Source organism: Mustela lutreola, chromosome 17 (assembly GCF_030435805.1).
Source record: "Mustela lutreola isolate mMusLut2 chromosome 17, mMusLut2.pri, whole genome shotgun sequence".
Lineage (NCBI taxonomy): Eukaryota > Metazoa > Chordata > Mammalia > Carnivora > Mustelidae > Mustela > Mustela lutreola.
The window spans coordinates 43,804,660-43,819,471 of record NC_081306.1 but is presented as its reverse complement, the minus strand read 5'-3'; the positions used below and the strand labels follow the sequence as shown (position 1 = coordinate 43,819,471).

Genomic DNA, 14,812 nt, shown 5'->3' with positions numbered 1-14,812 from the left:
AGGTAGACACAGGAATGGGAATGAGGCCTCCGGCTGCTCCCCGACCTCCCCACTCCCTCCCCGCTAGGCCTAGTCCAAATGTCGCTCCTCCCTCCCAGGCTGATGGACCCCCCCCAGCCCTCTGTCTCTGTCTGACCCCCTCCCTGCACTGCCCTCTCCCAGGGGCTGGGTCTCTACTCACCTTGGTATCCCAGGGCTCCCAGGGCCCCTCCATAGGGCTTGGGAGGTTTGCCTGTGGAGGTAAGGGTAGGGGTTGGGAAGGGGGCCGGGCTTTGCTGCGTCTCCCTGAACCCCCACCATGTACCGGGCCTCCAGCCGTCACAGAAGGTTCTGAACACCTTCCTGCCCGCAGCCTGGCCTTCGGTCTCACCCAGCTGGAACAATGCTGTGCTCCTTGTGGAGGGTATCCTGCCCGTGGAGGTCTGAGCAGCTAGGAGGGCTCCCCCCCGCCCCCCAGCCAGACCCTGGACCATACAAACTGCCCCACCTAATATGCCTGAGGCTTTGGCCTCCCTGGTCACCTTATGTATTTCCTTTCCTTTTCTGTGGGGCCATCAGGCTCTCCAGTTACACCAGAGACCTGGCCGGCCCAGGTCTCTGTCTCCTGGTGTCCCATCACATGCTGGGCTGGGAGCCCCAGGAATGGGCTCCTTGCCCCCAGCCCTATATCCCAAGGCTGCATTTCCTTGACATCAGAGAGCCAGCCCCGGGGGGCCGTGGCCACGGTCACAGCTGCCACAGTAGCCCCTAACCCCTCCCATCCCCCCATGAAAATAGCTCAGTGCCCTGACTCACCACCAATGCCCAGGCCCCCAGCTGCGCCACCTGCGGGACAAGGAGAGGGGCTGTGAGTGAGTCTGCTCTGGGGAGCCCGCCCAGCCTCCCCAGGGGGCCCCCCTCCCCACCCTGGGGGCAGCCGAGTTCTGGGCCTGGGTGTCAGGAGCCCTGGGCTCGGCCTCACTCCTTGCATGACCCTGGGCGAGCCCCTGGCACTGTCTGAGTCTCAGGCTGCCGCATCTGGAACGTGGAGCTTTGGAAAAGCTGATGCTCCCTGGCTTTGCAGGGGAGCGGGAGGGGAATGAGGGGAGACCCAGCTTCGTGTAAGGGAGGTCATGGGCCAACAATCCCCCCCCCCCCCCCCCCCCCGCTCCCCGGGGCCTGACTCTGATCTCAGATGAAGCAGGGGTTGGGGAGGACGGGGCTGCAGCCCGGGGGCGGGGGGGGGGCAGGGAGCCCGGGTGTACCTGGGAAAATAGGGGACAGTCCGAAGCCGGGTCTTGCTGCAACTCCTGTGGGAGGAGCTCGGGGTTGGCGTGGGGCAGGCCCTGCTTCCCTCCCCTGGCCTCCTGCCCAGGACCACCTCCTCCCTGCCACGTGCGCCTGGCTGGCAGATCAGCTTTCCTTGCAAGCCTTGTGTCTGCCTGGCATCCTGGTGGGGGGGGGCGCCCATATCCCCAGCTCATCAGCCAGGTGTCTGTCGCCCACGGTGTGCCCGCTGGCCTGAGGTCTGCTGCGCCTTTCCTGGGGCACAATGGTCCCTTTCCTGGACTGTCCCTTCCGCCCTCTCGCTCGTGTCCTTGTGCTGGCTATGGTTCCAGGAGCCCACCCCCCCTGCTAGCCAGACGGGCCTCCTCCAGACCCAGGCAGAGCAGAGGTTCTTGAAGAGAGGTGGCCCCTACCTCCAACTTGGAATGGCCTGGTGGCTCCCAGGACACCTCCAAGGCCAGCGGCACCTGAGAAGAGGGTGGACGGGGGCTCGGACGAGGCACAGCTGAAGGGGCCCTGAGCATCCCCCTCTGGTTCTGGGGACAGGGACGTCCTGCACAGGCCTTCAGGGCTCCTGTGAGCAGGACTGAGTGGGACCTGGGGCGCGGACGGGCAGAAGCAGCTGCCTGGGCAGAGGGAGGCCGCGGAGGAAACTCACCATATTTGGCTGCTTTAGCAGCTGCGGCTGGGGACACACCTGGGGAGACACGGGGCAGAGGGCTCAGGAACTGCTCCCCGCTCCCAGAGCCACGTCCCCTCCTGGCCTGCTCACCCACTTGTCACCTGCCACCGTCCCTCATCTACCCGTCACCCCCCCCACACACCCAGTGCGCACTTTAGTGAGTTCTTCCCCCGTGTCCAGTCTGGAGCACGGGGACGAGATTTGGGCCAATTTAGGCAGGGGGGACACCATGACAACCCACCAAAGAGTGACACGTCAACACGAGCCCCCCCCCGCCCCAGGCGGTGGCAGAGACTTCGAGGAAACACATTTCCCTGCTGGATTTGCTGTTCTCCTCCGGAAAATGGGCACAGCCACCATCATCCCAATGAACTCCCGCTTAAAGCAGGTGGGTGGGCTGAGGCAGGAGACAGACAGGAGGGGGCGCGCGGCTGCACCAGGTGGCCCCAGCGGCCGCTTGCGGAAAGTCCTTCAAAGGCTGGGGCTGGTGTGGCAGGTAGGAAGAAATCTCAGTCTCTCTCTCTCTCTCTCTCTTTCTCTCACACACACACACACACGTGCCCCCTGCACCCTCTGATTCCACAGCAGTTCCTCACCTCCAAAGCCCCCAACCCCTGGGATGGCTCCTCCGGCTCCGAGCCCCCCGGCTCCCAGGGCTCCGGCTCCCCCGAGGCCTGTGGAGAGAGCTGTGTGTTAAACTAGGGGTGGGAATGGCAGGTCTGCCTGTCAGACGGTTGGGGGCTCCTCCCGGGACCCAGGTAGAACCTGAGCTCCCAGGGCCTAGTGGGGCCAGGGTGTGGCCTGAGTTCTGGGGAGATGACACCCCTGAGGGCACCAGGCACGGTCAGAAGCCCCCCTCCCCAACGAAGCCCAAGGGGCTGGGCGGCCGCACCCCAACCAGTGCTCACCATACTGGGCGGCTTTGGCGGCAGCTTTGGCAGCAGCGGCTGAGGCCGCAGGTCCGACTCCTGGGGACACAGAAGGAGCTCAGGGTTGGGGGGGGGAGGGGACTCTCCACTGGTCTGTCTTCCTCCCTGCCCAGCCTGTCCTGGGCTTTCGACTCACCTGCCACACCGCCTGGGACACCTGCTCCTCCGAGAGCCCCGGCCCCTCCAGCTCCTGCGGAGAGAAAGTGGGAAGTTGGTACCCCAATTTCTTTAGGATGGGGGCTCCCTGGCCCAGGGACGCTAGGCAAGCAGACAGGTGGCCAAAGCCATGTGACCCAGTGGGAAGGGGCATAGGACAGACACTTGGGTCTGAGTCCCAGCTCTGTCCTGCCCAACTGGGCAAGGCCCGCCCCCCCGCCCCCGAGCCTTGGCCTGCCCATTTCTTCTCCTTCCCAGCCAGTTAGTGCTGGGACCCACTGGCGGCCACGAGCTGCTGAGGGGTGAAGCTAGTCTCAGGTTCTGACAGCCCTGTGTTCGAATTCTGCTTTCTCCTCTCCTAGCTGTCACCTCTCTGAGCCACAGAGCTGGAGGTCCTTGCTCTGCTCCTGCTGCGGGAATCTAGGGGAGCCAAGGGAGTCCCCCCACACCCAGTGCACACACTCTGAGTTCTGAACCACCTCCTAGGGCTGAGCTGCCGGGTGTGGTCACGGCTAACACCTGATGCAACGTTCACCGGTCTCTGTGCTTTGCACAGAGTCGCCTGCTTCTCATTCGCTACAGCAGGGAAGGGAGGGACCCTTAGCATCCCCATTTTGCAGATGAGAAAATTGAGGCACACCAGAGGTTAAGCAATGTCCTCGCGTTTCCACCGGCAACATGTGGCTTGGGAGCCAGTGCTCTCAACTGCTTTGTTTCCCTGGCAACGTGTGTTAGACTCAGACAAGCCAGCTGCTGGCCGGAAACAGAAGAAGGGCCTGTGGGTCACCAGGCCCGTGGGGGGTGGGGGCTGAGGAAGCCGGGATTTTCCGAGGTGGAAACTGGCCCCAAGCGGGCTTGCCAGGGCTGGTTGGCGGTTCCCTGGCAGGGGTCCTGGGCCGGCTTCTCGGAGGCCAGGAATGCTGGGGCCACAGACAGCGTGGGTCTGGCTGTCCAGGCGGGGCTTGCCACGTCCTCCGGGCTTGCTGCTGAAGGTCCCAGCTGCCGGAGGCTTGCTGCTGTGCTGACAGCAAGGCGGGCGGGAGGCCGAGGGCCTAGGCGAGGTGTCCCAGCTCTGCTGGGGAGGCAGGCCTGGGCCCTGGCCCCTGGTCTTGGGTCCCATGAAACTGTCAGGGGCCAGGAGGGCCTTAGGGACCACAGTCCTCCTCAAGGAGCTGCCACCATGGGTGTTGGAAATGTGAGGGGCATTTTGAGTTGTCCCAGAGCTGGGGGCATGATAGGTATTTAGCGGGCAGGAACCAGGTCTACTAAACCATCATTAATGTGTCCTAGAAACTGCCTTTCCCTACCCTGACCCTCCTAGCCCTGTGCTGTGGGCTCTGGGCACTGGGCCGCAGCCCCACGGAGGGGAGATGGGTTGGTCAGGGCCAGGGCGGGCAGCAAGCAGACTAACCACAGGGCCCGTTGGGGAGTGCACTCACCGTATTTGGCTGCTTTAGCTGCAGCCAGGGTTCCAGGGACTGGGGGAAAAGAGACAAAAGGAAAAGGGAGCCGGTCAGCAGCCGAGATCTGGGCCTGGGCATTCTGCCTCCTCTAGGGAGCCCTCCCTGACTTCCTCAGCCTTCCTCGCTCCTCTCAAGGCTCTGAAACCGTGGCGCCCCAGCCAGGAGCTCACCGTGCCAGGTAGAGAGCTCTGGTATCTAACAGCCTGGTCTGGGGCTGGTTGAAGGCTGAACCATGTCTCCTCCTTCTGTCCGCCCTTTCCTTCTCCTCCAGGCACAGTGCAATCTGCCTGAGGCTGGATGCGGAGCAGGCAGGAGGTGAAGACCCGGAGGTCCTAGTGGCCCCCTTACCATAGCATGCTCCTGGAGGGCAGCCAGACCGGCCCCCTCAGGCCCACTGACCCCACGGACCTCCACCCTCCTTTCTGGGGTAGTGGGTTACTTTTCTGTTTGGAACCCTTGTCACTCGTCTAACGGAGTGGGCAGAAACTCTGCAATCTAGCGGCCTGGGGCCCCCTTTGCCCAGCCTGCCACCCGTCTGTTACTCGGTCATCTCTGATGGCTCAGGAGAACCTAGTGGGGGATTCACTACAAGGCCCCGGGTGAGGCTGCTTGGGATGTGCGGGCAGGAACAGGGGTCCCCCTCCTCTGAGCTCAGGGGGCAGTTTCTGCCTAGGCTCAAAGGCTCCTCACCTGCACCAGCTCCAAACCCGGGAACACCAGCACCAACTCCGAATCCGGGAACGCCGGCTCCAACCCCAAAGCCAGGAACGCCGGCAGGAAGTCCGGCTGCAGCCCCTGGGGGACATGGGCAGTGGTGGAGGGGGCACAGCAGGCAGGGAGCATGCGCAGGGAGCATGGTGAGTCCTGCCTGGGGAGCTGAGTCAGCCCCCTGCGGGGCGACCCAGACACAAGTAGGGGCCTCCTGCCACTGAACCTGCCCTCTATAGCACCACCAAGGATGGTCTTCCTAAAACGCCCACTGACTGCCAGGTCCAGCCCCTCCCAGGCTGGCATTCTGGGCTACACAGTGGTTGTGGACACCCCATGTGTCACACTGGAAGACAGGGACGGAACTCGGAGGTCGCCTGGTTAGAGTGGAACCCAGGACTTGAACCCAGGTCTCCCTCGTGCTCCATCTGTGCTTCTGAGCCCTCTGGTGGCTGGTCTGGGACCCGATGAGGCTGCGTATCATGGAGGGTGGGGAGGGCGCCCCTCAAGCTCGGTACTCACGGTACTGGGCTTTGGCGGCTGCCTTAGCAGCGGCTTTGGCTGCAGCGGGGGTCCCTGCTCCTGCAGGGAGAGGGAGGGAGGGAGTTCAGGGTCAGGGACAGCACCCAGGGAGGATTCGGAGGCCCCTCAGGCCCGCTCACTCGGGCAGCTCACCTGCAACACCGCCGGGGCCAATACCAATGCCGGGACCGACGCCGGGACCGACGCCGGGACCTACGCCGGGACCCACGCCGGGACCCACGCCAGGACCCACGCCGACCCCGGGGCCTAGCCCTGCAAGAGTAAGAAGAGATCGTTCATAACCAGGTCATGACCAAGGACGGAAACCGACAGAAAGAGCCACGGGCTCTTGTCCCAGCCCGGACAAGTGATGTGTGACGGCCACATTACTTTCCCTCCGGGGGCCTCAGCGGCATCATCCCTGCAAGGAGGCACATACAGGACCAGGAGCTCTTAACCTCTGGGGGACAAGGACCCCTTGGGGGCTTCTGAGGGTGGTGGAGGCAGTTACACAGTAAAGGGAGCTCGGCGAGGCGGGTAGACCCGTGTTCAAAGCTCAGCTTAGCTGCCATTGAGCCGAGCAAATGTGGGGCATGACTCAAGCTCCCAGACTCTCAGTTTGCACATCTGGAAAATGGGACTGGGGGTACCAACTCCATAGCATGTGTGTAAGGGTTGCCTCTGCATAGAGTAGCTTGGCCAAAAAGGGGTCATTTGCCATACATGAGTTTGGGGGTCAGCAGACCAGCAGTCAAGGTGTTCTCTGGCCTAGACAGTGCTAGACTTTGTGATCAGAACCTTGATGTCTGCAGGTTCCTAAGGCTAAGGCACAGGGATCCCCCCACCTGCCACTTTCTGGCCCAGAGGCTGGCGTATGGTGGGAATCTGTAAAGTGGAGCTGCTGTGGCTTGCTATATTCAGGAAGGTGTGGGTGCCTGGGGTTGCCAGGGTGGGTTTTGGAGGTAGCAAGAGATGGAGAGAGCTTCAGCAGGGGGCAAGAGGTCCTCCAGGAGGCTGGGAGTCCGGGGAGCCCAGCCTGAGGTCCAGAGACAGGCAGGCCCCAGCCAGATCTGGGCTGGAGCTGGGGGCAAGGCTCCAGAATGGGGGCTGGGGGTAGAATCGGGGAGTTGGGGGGACACTTACCAAACTGGGCGGCTTTGGCGGCGGCTTTGGCAGCTGCCGCGGCTGGGGTCCCTGCTCCTAGAGAGATGAAGAGTAGGGGTCAGGGGGCAGTCCCCGACACCCCGCTCCACATCGCCTTTCCCGTCCCCTATTCTGGAAAGATCCCCTGTAGGGAAGTGTCCGCTCCCCTAGAAGACCCTCCCCACGCTGTCTCCTTCGACTGTAGACAGAGAGGGAAGCACAGCCAGCCAGCCTGGCGGCCAGAGCTGCCCTGAAGCTGGCCCCCCAGCCAACCTGGGCACTGTGACGTTCGGGCTCTGGCTGTGGCAGAGGGGAGCCCAGCGCTGATGGGGAGAAGCCCAGACCCTCTCCCTAAGCCTCTAGAAGTCTTGTGCAGCTTTCTGTGAAACGTTGTGTTCATTAAAAAAAATAAATAAATAAATAAAAAATCCTAAGACCGCTTGTATCCCAAACTGGAGGAAATGGTTCGTTTTGGTGGTGGTGGGGAACCTCAAAAGGAACATTTTTCTCCCAGGAAGAAGGCATGCCGAAGAGACATCGGGTGGGGACAAACAGGGGGTCTGTAACTTATCTCTGCGTGACTTTCTCTCTTCCCTTTGGCCTCTGACTGGTGGGGGAGAATGAACCCAGGAGAGCCAAAGGGTGGCCCAGGCAGGCCCTCCCACCTGGTCTGGGACCAGAAAGGCCACACTGGAGTAAAGGAGTTTCACCGCCGAGCTGGATGCCGGCTGGCTCCCGAGCCTCCCCAGCAAGCTAGGCTCCCTTGGACGGTCTTCGTTCCCAGCAGGGGAGTTTGCTCGCTCTCCTCCCCATTCTCTTGTCAAGTCTGCAGAAGGATGCACTTGACCTGGGCAACGCCAGGGATCCTTCCACGAGACGAGACAAACCCGTCTCGGGGTTGGTGACGCCGCTCACCTGGCACCCCTCCCGTGCCTGGGACACCTGCCACTCCGTCTCCGACCCCCGGCACCAGCCCTCCCAAGGCTCCAGCGCCTCCAGCACCTGGAGGAAAGAGGGACATCAGTTCTGTCCCTAGAATCGCGGGCTTCTCCGCGAAGGGCGGAGGCGGTGCGGGGAACAGAAGGGCGGCGAGGACTTGCTGGTTGGGGCTGGGGGTGATGAGCAGGACCCCAGTAATTGCAGTGCCGGGTGACTGAAGAGAGCAGAAGGGTTCAGAGTGGCTTTGGAAGATGGAGCCAGGGACCCCCGACCTTGACCCGGACAGAGAGGGAAGCAAAGGCCCGAGGGCAAGGTGGCTTTGTCCTCACGCTGGCGGAGGGCTCTGAGCTTGGGGCCTGGGCCCCCTGGGGGAGCAGGGCTGGGGAGGAGCAGAGGTCACTGGCCTTGGCGTGGGGACAGACAGGGCTGGGGCACTTACCATACTTGGCTGCCTTGGCCGCGGCTGCCTGGGCAGCTGCTGCTGCTTGAGCTGCAGATGTTGGGGGGAGCAGAAAGAGAGAGAGCCCTTCAGAAACCCCCCTGGATCTCTGGGGAGGGGAGGGCTGGGCTTACAGAGCTCTTACCCAAAGGTGCTGGAGCCCCTCCCTGCACCCCCCACCCCAGCTCCTCCCTGAGCGCTCTGAACCCCAGCCTGTGCTCCCCTGCACCCTTCCCCCCATAGCCCTACAAAAGAAAAGCCTTCTCCCAGTGTCTCCATGGGGAATTCAGGCTTACGGGTAAGCGGGGCTCCAGGAACCCCTCCGGCTCCAGCTCCTACACCATAACCAGGAAAGCCCCCAGCACCAACCCCGAAAGTGGGAATGCCTCCAACTCCCACTCCGGCTCTGGCCCCTGCAGGGGGGAGAGAATCAGGTGGAAAGGCATCTCAGTAAGAGGGGCTGGGGAGGGGTCGGGGTGGGGCGTGGGGGGATGCCGGTCAGCTGGAAAAGAGGAGGCAGGTCTCCCCCAAGTCTGGTTCGTGAAGGACCAGAAACCATAGAACACAGGCGCCCCTGAAGGGAGTCTTTATTGACACCCCCCCCACCCCAGCGCTCTCCAACCCCTCTCTTCTCTGAGCACTTGGGGAAGGGCCCCATCGTTGGCCTTGGAGAGACTGTGGGAAGGTCCCATATCCTTAAGCAGGCTTAGGCTCCTCTGAGAGGGCCCTGATTAGGGCAGGGAGGGTCAGGGACGCTGTCTCCACTGGGAATGCCGGACTGGGACTCTCCCATTACTCAGCCCTGTGGCCTCATGGTAGGAGACACCCGGAGGAGATATTGTATGGGGGCCCACCAGTTCCAGGTCCCAGCTCAGCCAGTGACTTGCTGTGTGACCCTGACCAAGTCACTCCCCTTCTCTGGCCAGAACAGGATGGGGCAGAGCTATCAGCACAGGACTCACCGTATTTGGCTGCTTTGGCGGCTGCTTTAGCGGCTGCAGCTGGTGACACAGCCCCTGGAGAGACCAAGGGGGACACAAATGACACAAGGGCCTACCTGTCCATTCACCAACGCATATCCCCCTCGACTCATCCGTCCATCTGCCTACTTAACCATCCATTCATCTACCCATTGATTTACCCATTTGGTCTGTCCCTTTGTTTGTCTATCCTTGGACTTCGATCCACCCACTCAACCAACGTAAGTGTCTGTCCATCCACGCACCCACTCACCCATCCAATTCGCCACTCCTCTGCCTACCTATCCATTCATCTAGATATCCAATGGTTCATTTTGCATTTGCCTTCTGCACACCCATCTGCTCATTTACTCATCTACCCCTGGGCTTTTCCTTCCATCATCCACCCCTCCACCCACACATTCATCTACCCATCCGTCATTCTCACCACTTATCTAGTGCCCTACCTGCCTTTCCATCTGTCTGTCCATCTCTGCATTCATCTCTCCACGTCTCTCCTTCTAGTTGTCTTTTCATTTACACATTCCCCCATCCAGCAGCTTGTCTACTCATCTACATGGCCATTCACAGACATACTCAGTTGTCCATCTCACCATCATCCATTCATCCATCCATCCAAACATCCATCCATCCGTCCATCCATCCATCCATCCATCCAAACATCCATCCATCCATCCAACCAACCATCCAACCATCCGTCCATCCAACCATCCATCCATCCACCCAACCATCCATCCATCCAACCATCATCCATCCATCCATCCATCCAACCTTCCGTCCATCCAACTGTCCATCCATCCACCCAACCATCCATCCATCCAACCATCCATCCATCCATCCACCCAACCATCCATCCATCCATCCATCCATCCATCCATCTCGCTATCATCCATCCATCCATCCGTCCACCCACCATTACTGAGCACCTATTCAGCTAAGAGCTGGGACTACACACTGATAGCCAAAAGATGAATTAGAAAACTCGACACTGGCAGGGACTAGTCAGGAGATCGTTATAGCCCAAGGAAGAGAAGACGAGGCATGGCTGAGGATGTGAAGAGAAGAGGATAGTTGGGTGAGGTATTAGGGGACAATCCAAAAGTCATATCAAGGGTTTCAATAGTTCTCTCTTACATGTGTGTGCCCACGCGTGCACACGCACAGCCCAGCTCACCTGGTACACCCACACCTGGGACTCCAACACCTGGGACTCCAACACCTGGAACTCCAACACCAGGGACCCCAACACCAGGGACCCCAACACCTGGGACTCCGACTCCTGGGACGCCTACTTGGCCAAAGCCTGGCCCACCGGGCACCACGCCTCCAGCAGCTCCTGTGGAAGGAGAGGGTTATTCTCCTGGTCTGGACCCTGGGAGAACCTCAGAGGGCCTCCAAGGGCACAGCTCTGGGAGCTGTGGGAGTGGCAGGTCCCAGGGAAGGATCCCACCCATCCGAGAGGTAGGGAGGTCTGCTGGAACCTGCCCGGAGCTCTGAGGGTTTGGATCTGAGCATGGGAAGACCAACATCTAGGTCTAAAGCAAAGTCCAGTCTCTCTGCTGGGCCCCCAGGCAGTGGGTGCAGCGGCGGTGAGGTTAGGGTAGGAGGGGAGAAGCCAGGTGCTCCATGGGACATCCCCACCCCCGAGCTGGGCCAATCCGTGGAGAACAACGGTCTTCCAGAAAGAATGGCCAGTATGGGCAAAGGCAGGGAGGTAGGAACATTGCATGTTTGGGGAGATGGGGATAGAGGCTGCCAGAGATGGACAGAGGCCCAGCCTTGTAGGACTGGGCTGTCCAAGGCCCCTGTGGTTGGCGGCTGAGGGCATGGGGTCTGGGCTGGCCATCCCACGGGGCACTCACCGTACTTAGCTGCTTTCGCGGCGGCCTTGGCTGCAGCAGCTGGAGTCCCCACCCCTGGAGAGACAGGCGCAGAGGGTGAGACCCTTTTCCTGGGGCCCTCTCCAGAACGCCCCCAGCCCCGGCTGGACAGATGCCCACCTGCGATGCCTCCGATCCCAGGAATTGCGCCGGGCCCACCGGGAATGCCGCCGCCTCCAACACCAGGGAGAACCCCGGCTCCTCCGGCACCTGGTAGGAAGGGGGCCGTGAACATGTGGCTCCCAGGGCCCTTCCGGAGGCCGTGCAGGAAGGCGGCTTGGATGCTGGGATTTTAACCAGCACAATCTCCTCTGGGAATGCGGCCCAGGCATCTCCGGCTGGGCCTGCTTGAGGAGGCCCCCACCCCACTGTTCCTTGACTCACCCCCAAAGTGTCCATTTCAACACGCTCATTAAGGGACTCGTATGTTTTCAGACAAATCCCATTCTAATCACTGCCACATACTGAGAAACCACAAGCGGCCGCTCCCCGGGCCAGAGGGGCCCCTGTAGGAATGTTCAAGGCTTCCCCTCCCTGTGTTCCGAACACTCGGCCAAGTTTGTAATCCGCCAGGCAGCGCCTGGCTGCCTGGCTCTGGCAGCCCCTTGTCACCCCACTCTCCTGGTCCCACATTCCAGCCATCCCCTCCAGCCTTGGGGGCCTAGAGGAAGGGCCTGCGGGGCCTGCATGGAGCGGGCCTCCAGCTTGCTGGTCTCCCTTCACTTTTGCCCCCTTGGGCTGGTGGGGAGACGTCCTTTGTCCCATCAGGGTACAGGAGGGGCTCTCCTGGGACTGGAGGGGAAGGCAAGGCTCTCAAACCCAGTAATGTGATTCTGAACTGGGGGGTGAACTGGGGGGGGGGCATGGATGCTCACTTTGCCCACCACACAGGCATGGGGAAGGCCATGCCACGTCTTCCAAGGGGTCGTGGGCTTGAGGAGCGGGATAGAAGTTTTGTAATACACGTGACATTGATACTGAACAATTACATGGTTTAAATACTCATAGGTACCACCTAGAATTATCCTTCTAACCACCACAGTACCCATTCCCCTCTGCCTGGACTTCTCCTTCCTAGTTTAACCACTTGGCAAACTCCAGAATCAAATGTCATCTTCTCTGAGAAACCGTCTTGATTTCCCCCATGTAGAAATAATGTCTCCCTTTTCTCGACTCCCACCACAGTGCCTGCCTTTTCTAGCAGAGCTCTTATTTGACCCTGGTCTCTGAAATGGATGGTTGGATAGATGGATGGAAGATAGAGTGAATAGATGGACAGATGGAGGAGTGGGTAGTATTGAAAGCATTAGATAAATGGGGGTGGCAAAGGGCTGCCTTGGTTAGTTCTCCACAGGGCAGGCTCTCAGTGATAACCGGGAAGGAGAGGCTGGGGGCTGGGGGCGGGGCTGGCAGGTGCACTCACTCACTCACTCACCGAACTTTGCTGCTTTAGCTGCTGCCGCTGCAGCCTGGGAGCCAACTCCTAGGGCAGGGGAAGGAGAGAGACGCTGAAAACTGTGTTCATGCACTTCCAGGGCCCACCTGCTCCAGCCCCACGAGAGCCGACCCTTTTGCAAAAGATGCTGGGTGAGGGGCTTCCTAGCAACAGAGCTGAGGGAGCTGCCCTCGCCCAAGATCGTCCTCCAGACTGGGGTCTGGATGCAAGGTGGGCTGGCCTGCATCCTAGAGAGACCCTGGCCAGCCCCCCGGGGCTCTGGAGCCTGGGAGATTGGTGCCCCTTGGGCTGAGAGTTGGCTGAGGGTGTCCTTACCTGTCCCCGTCGGGTACCCAGCCTTGCCTGCAGCACCAGCCACTCCTCCCGGCCCGTAGCCTGCGAAATAGAAGAGTCTCAGTGGGCCGCTGGGCCGATCTCACTGTGGCTGTCCACCCCCAGCCCCCCGGCCCCCTGGCCCTGCCCTTCAGGGGTCAGGCTGCCCAGAGTCTCTACCCTTTCACTCCCAGCCAGCGTGAAAACAAACACAAATGGGTGTGGGGTACTTGTTCCCAGTTTACAGATGAAGAAACTGGTTTGCCCAAGGCCTGGGACTAAATGTGAGGGCCAGGGTCGAGAACCAGGCTGTCTGAGTCCAAGTTCTATGGGATCCCCTTTCCAGCCTCCACCCCATCCCCGGCTGGGTGCTCCCGTTGCCAGGCCACTGCCGCTGGAAAGAGCTAGAAAAGCCCATCCCCTCGTGGGGTGCTCACTCACCAAAGGGCAGTTTCCCAGTGCTGTAGGGCAGTCCATAGCCACCTGAAGAGAGGGCAGGGCGGCCTCAGGGGCTGCTCTGCTCCTTGGCAAGAGACAGCCCTATTCTGGGTAGGCGGCCCTGCCTCCCAGGTACTGAGGCCTGAGAACCTTCCCGAGCCGCTCTCAGAGGCTCTCAGGAGGGCAGAGGCCCTGGGTGGAGGAGGGAGAGAGCACCCCTGCTCCAGGGGCTGAGGGCAAGCCCCTCTCCCTACAAATCCACGACCTGCCATGGCCCTAGAATCCGAGTCTCTTTCTTATCAGCCTCCCGACGGACGGGAACTGGTGGCAGGGGCAGGGGGCTGACATCAGAGGGGTCTTGCCATCAACATCTGTGGTTTCCCACTGGGGCTACGGATCTCTGCAATTGTGCGTGTGGAGGAGGCCGGCTCCTGCAGGATGGCCTCCCTTGCTGGCGACCGGATGTGGGCGTCCATACTCAGGTGTCTTACCCACCCCCCTTCCCCTCCGCCTCACAGAGACACGAGTGGGTGACCAAGGTGTCCCCCCACACGTTGGATTCTCAGCAGGGAAGCCCGGGGAGTGGTGCGTCCCGAGGCCTCCTTCTGACTCACCTGGCAGCTTGGGTGCCTTGATGGGGTACCCCAGTGGGACGCCAGGCTGCTGGCCCCCAAAGGGTCCGACTCCTGTGGGAACAAGGAAAGCGAGCTCAGGTCCTGGCCGAGGGGGCCAGCAGCCCCACGGGGCTCGCCGGCCTCATGCTCCACATCCCGCGCGGAGGGAGCTCCGGAACCTAGCCTGTCTTCCTGCCTCTTTGTCACCAGTCAGCCTGGCCCTCCTCAGTGCCCTAGGTCACTCTCTCCCCCCTCCCTGGGGCTCGGCCACCATCCGGGCCTGCAGCTCTCACGGCATCTGGCACAGACGGGTGGGATTTCTGGGCTCATTTGGCTGCGGCACAGACGGAGGGGTTGGGGTTGGGGAAGCGGCCTGTGATGGAGGCCACATCGTGCTGAAGCCAGTCCAAGGCCTGGGGCGGGTAGGCATGAGGGAAGCCGGGAGGCCTTGCTGGGATGTCGGGTGCCCAGCCCCTCCCAGGGCAAGGGCCCCTCCCTGCCTGGCTGGCTACTCTATTGGCCTGCCCACCCGCCAGAGGTGGGAGGGGATGTTGGGGGGGGACATCCCACTCTGCCTCACCTGGGATTCCAGCAAAAGCTCCGCCTCCACCTGCAGGGACAGGAGCCATCAGCTCAGCCCCACCCCCACGGGCCCCGGGCGCCAAGGGACCCATAAATGGCAGCTGTTGGGGGGCAGGCCGACGGGAGCATGGCCCCATCTGCCTGGACCTCCCGGCTTACACTGGGGGTTTCTGAGAGGGGTGCTGCCCATCTCGGCCGGCTACACCCGGGCTGGAGCCCCAGAGGCACACACCCGGAGGGCCCTGAGCCCCGAGTCCCCATCCCCACCCCCACCCAGGGCCACAGGGGGCCTGCAGGAGCGTG

At 61.6% G+C, this 14,812-nt stretch overlaps 1 protein-coding gene across 2 annotated transcripts in view; it reads right to left on the bottom strand.

The window, feature by feature from the left end:
- The window catches only part of ELN (elastin), a 30,715-nt gene that overhangs the window by 2,015 nt on the left and 13,888 nt on the right, over positions 1-14,812 (bottom strand). The window contains exons 12-36 of one of the 2 annotated variants that reach the window (XM_059154469.1): positions 14,508-14,537; positions 13,928-13,999; positions 13,317-13,358; positions 12,879-12,938; positions 12,543-12,590; positions 11,228-11,317; positions 11,090-11,143; positions 10,402-10,563; positions 9,210-9,263; positions 8,544-8,660; positions 8,248-8,298; positions 7,785-7,871; positions 6,870-6,926; positions 5,880-5,999; positions 5,727-5,786; positions 5,187-5,291; positions 4,473-4,511; positions 3,014-3,067; positions 2,857-2,916; positions 2,545-2,622; positions 1,925-1,963; positions 1,680-1,733; positions 1,245-1,289; positions 796-825; positions 182-232 (exon numbers count right to left, since the gene is read on the bottom strand). In XM_059154469.1, the coding sequence (XP_059010452.1) occupies positions 182-232; positions 796-825; positions 1,245-1,289; positions 1,680-1,733; positions 1,925-1,963; positions 2,545-2,622; positions 2,857-2,916; positions 3,014-3,067; positions 4,473-4,511; positions 5,187-5,291; positions 5,727-5,786; positions 5,880-5,999; positions 6,870-6,926; positions 7,785-7,871; positions 8,248-8,298; positions 8,544-8,660; positions 9,210-9,263; positions 10,402-10,563; positions 11,090-11,143; positions 11,228-11,317; positions 12,543-12,590; positions 12,879-12,938; positions 13,317-13,358; positions 13,928-13,999; positions 14,508-14,537 (1,659 nt within the window). The remainder of the gene's footprint in view (positions 1-181; positions 233-795; positions 826-1,244; positions 1,290-1,679; positions 1,734-1,924; positions 1,964-2,544; positions 2,623-2,856; positions 2,917-3,013; positions 3,068-4,472; positions 4,512-5,186; positions 5,292-5,726; positions 5,787-5,879; positions 6,000-6,869; positions 6,927-7,784; positions 7,872-8,247; positions 8,299-8,543; positions 8,661-9,209; positions 9,264-10,401; positions 10,564-11,089; positions 11,144-11,227; positions 11,318-12,542; positions 12,591-12,878; positions 12,939-13,316; positions 13,359-13,927; positions 14,000-14,507; positions 14,538-14,812) is intronic. The other variant, XM_059154470.1, reaches the window with a different exon arrangement.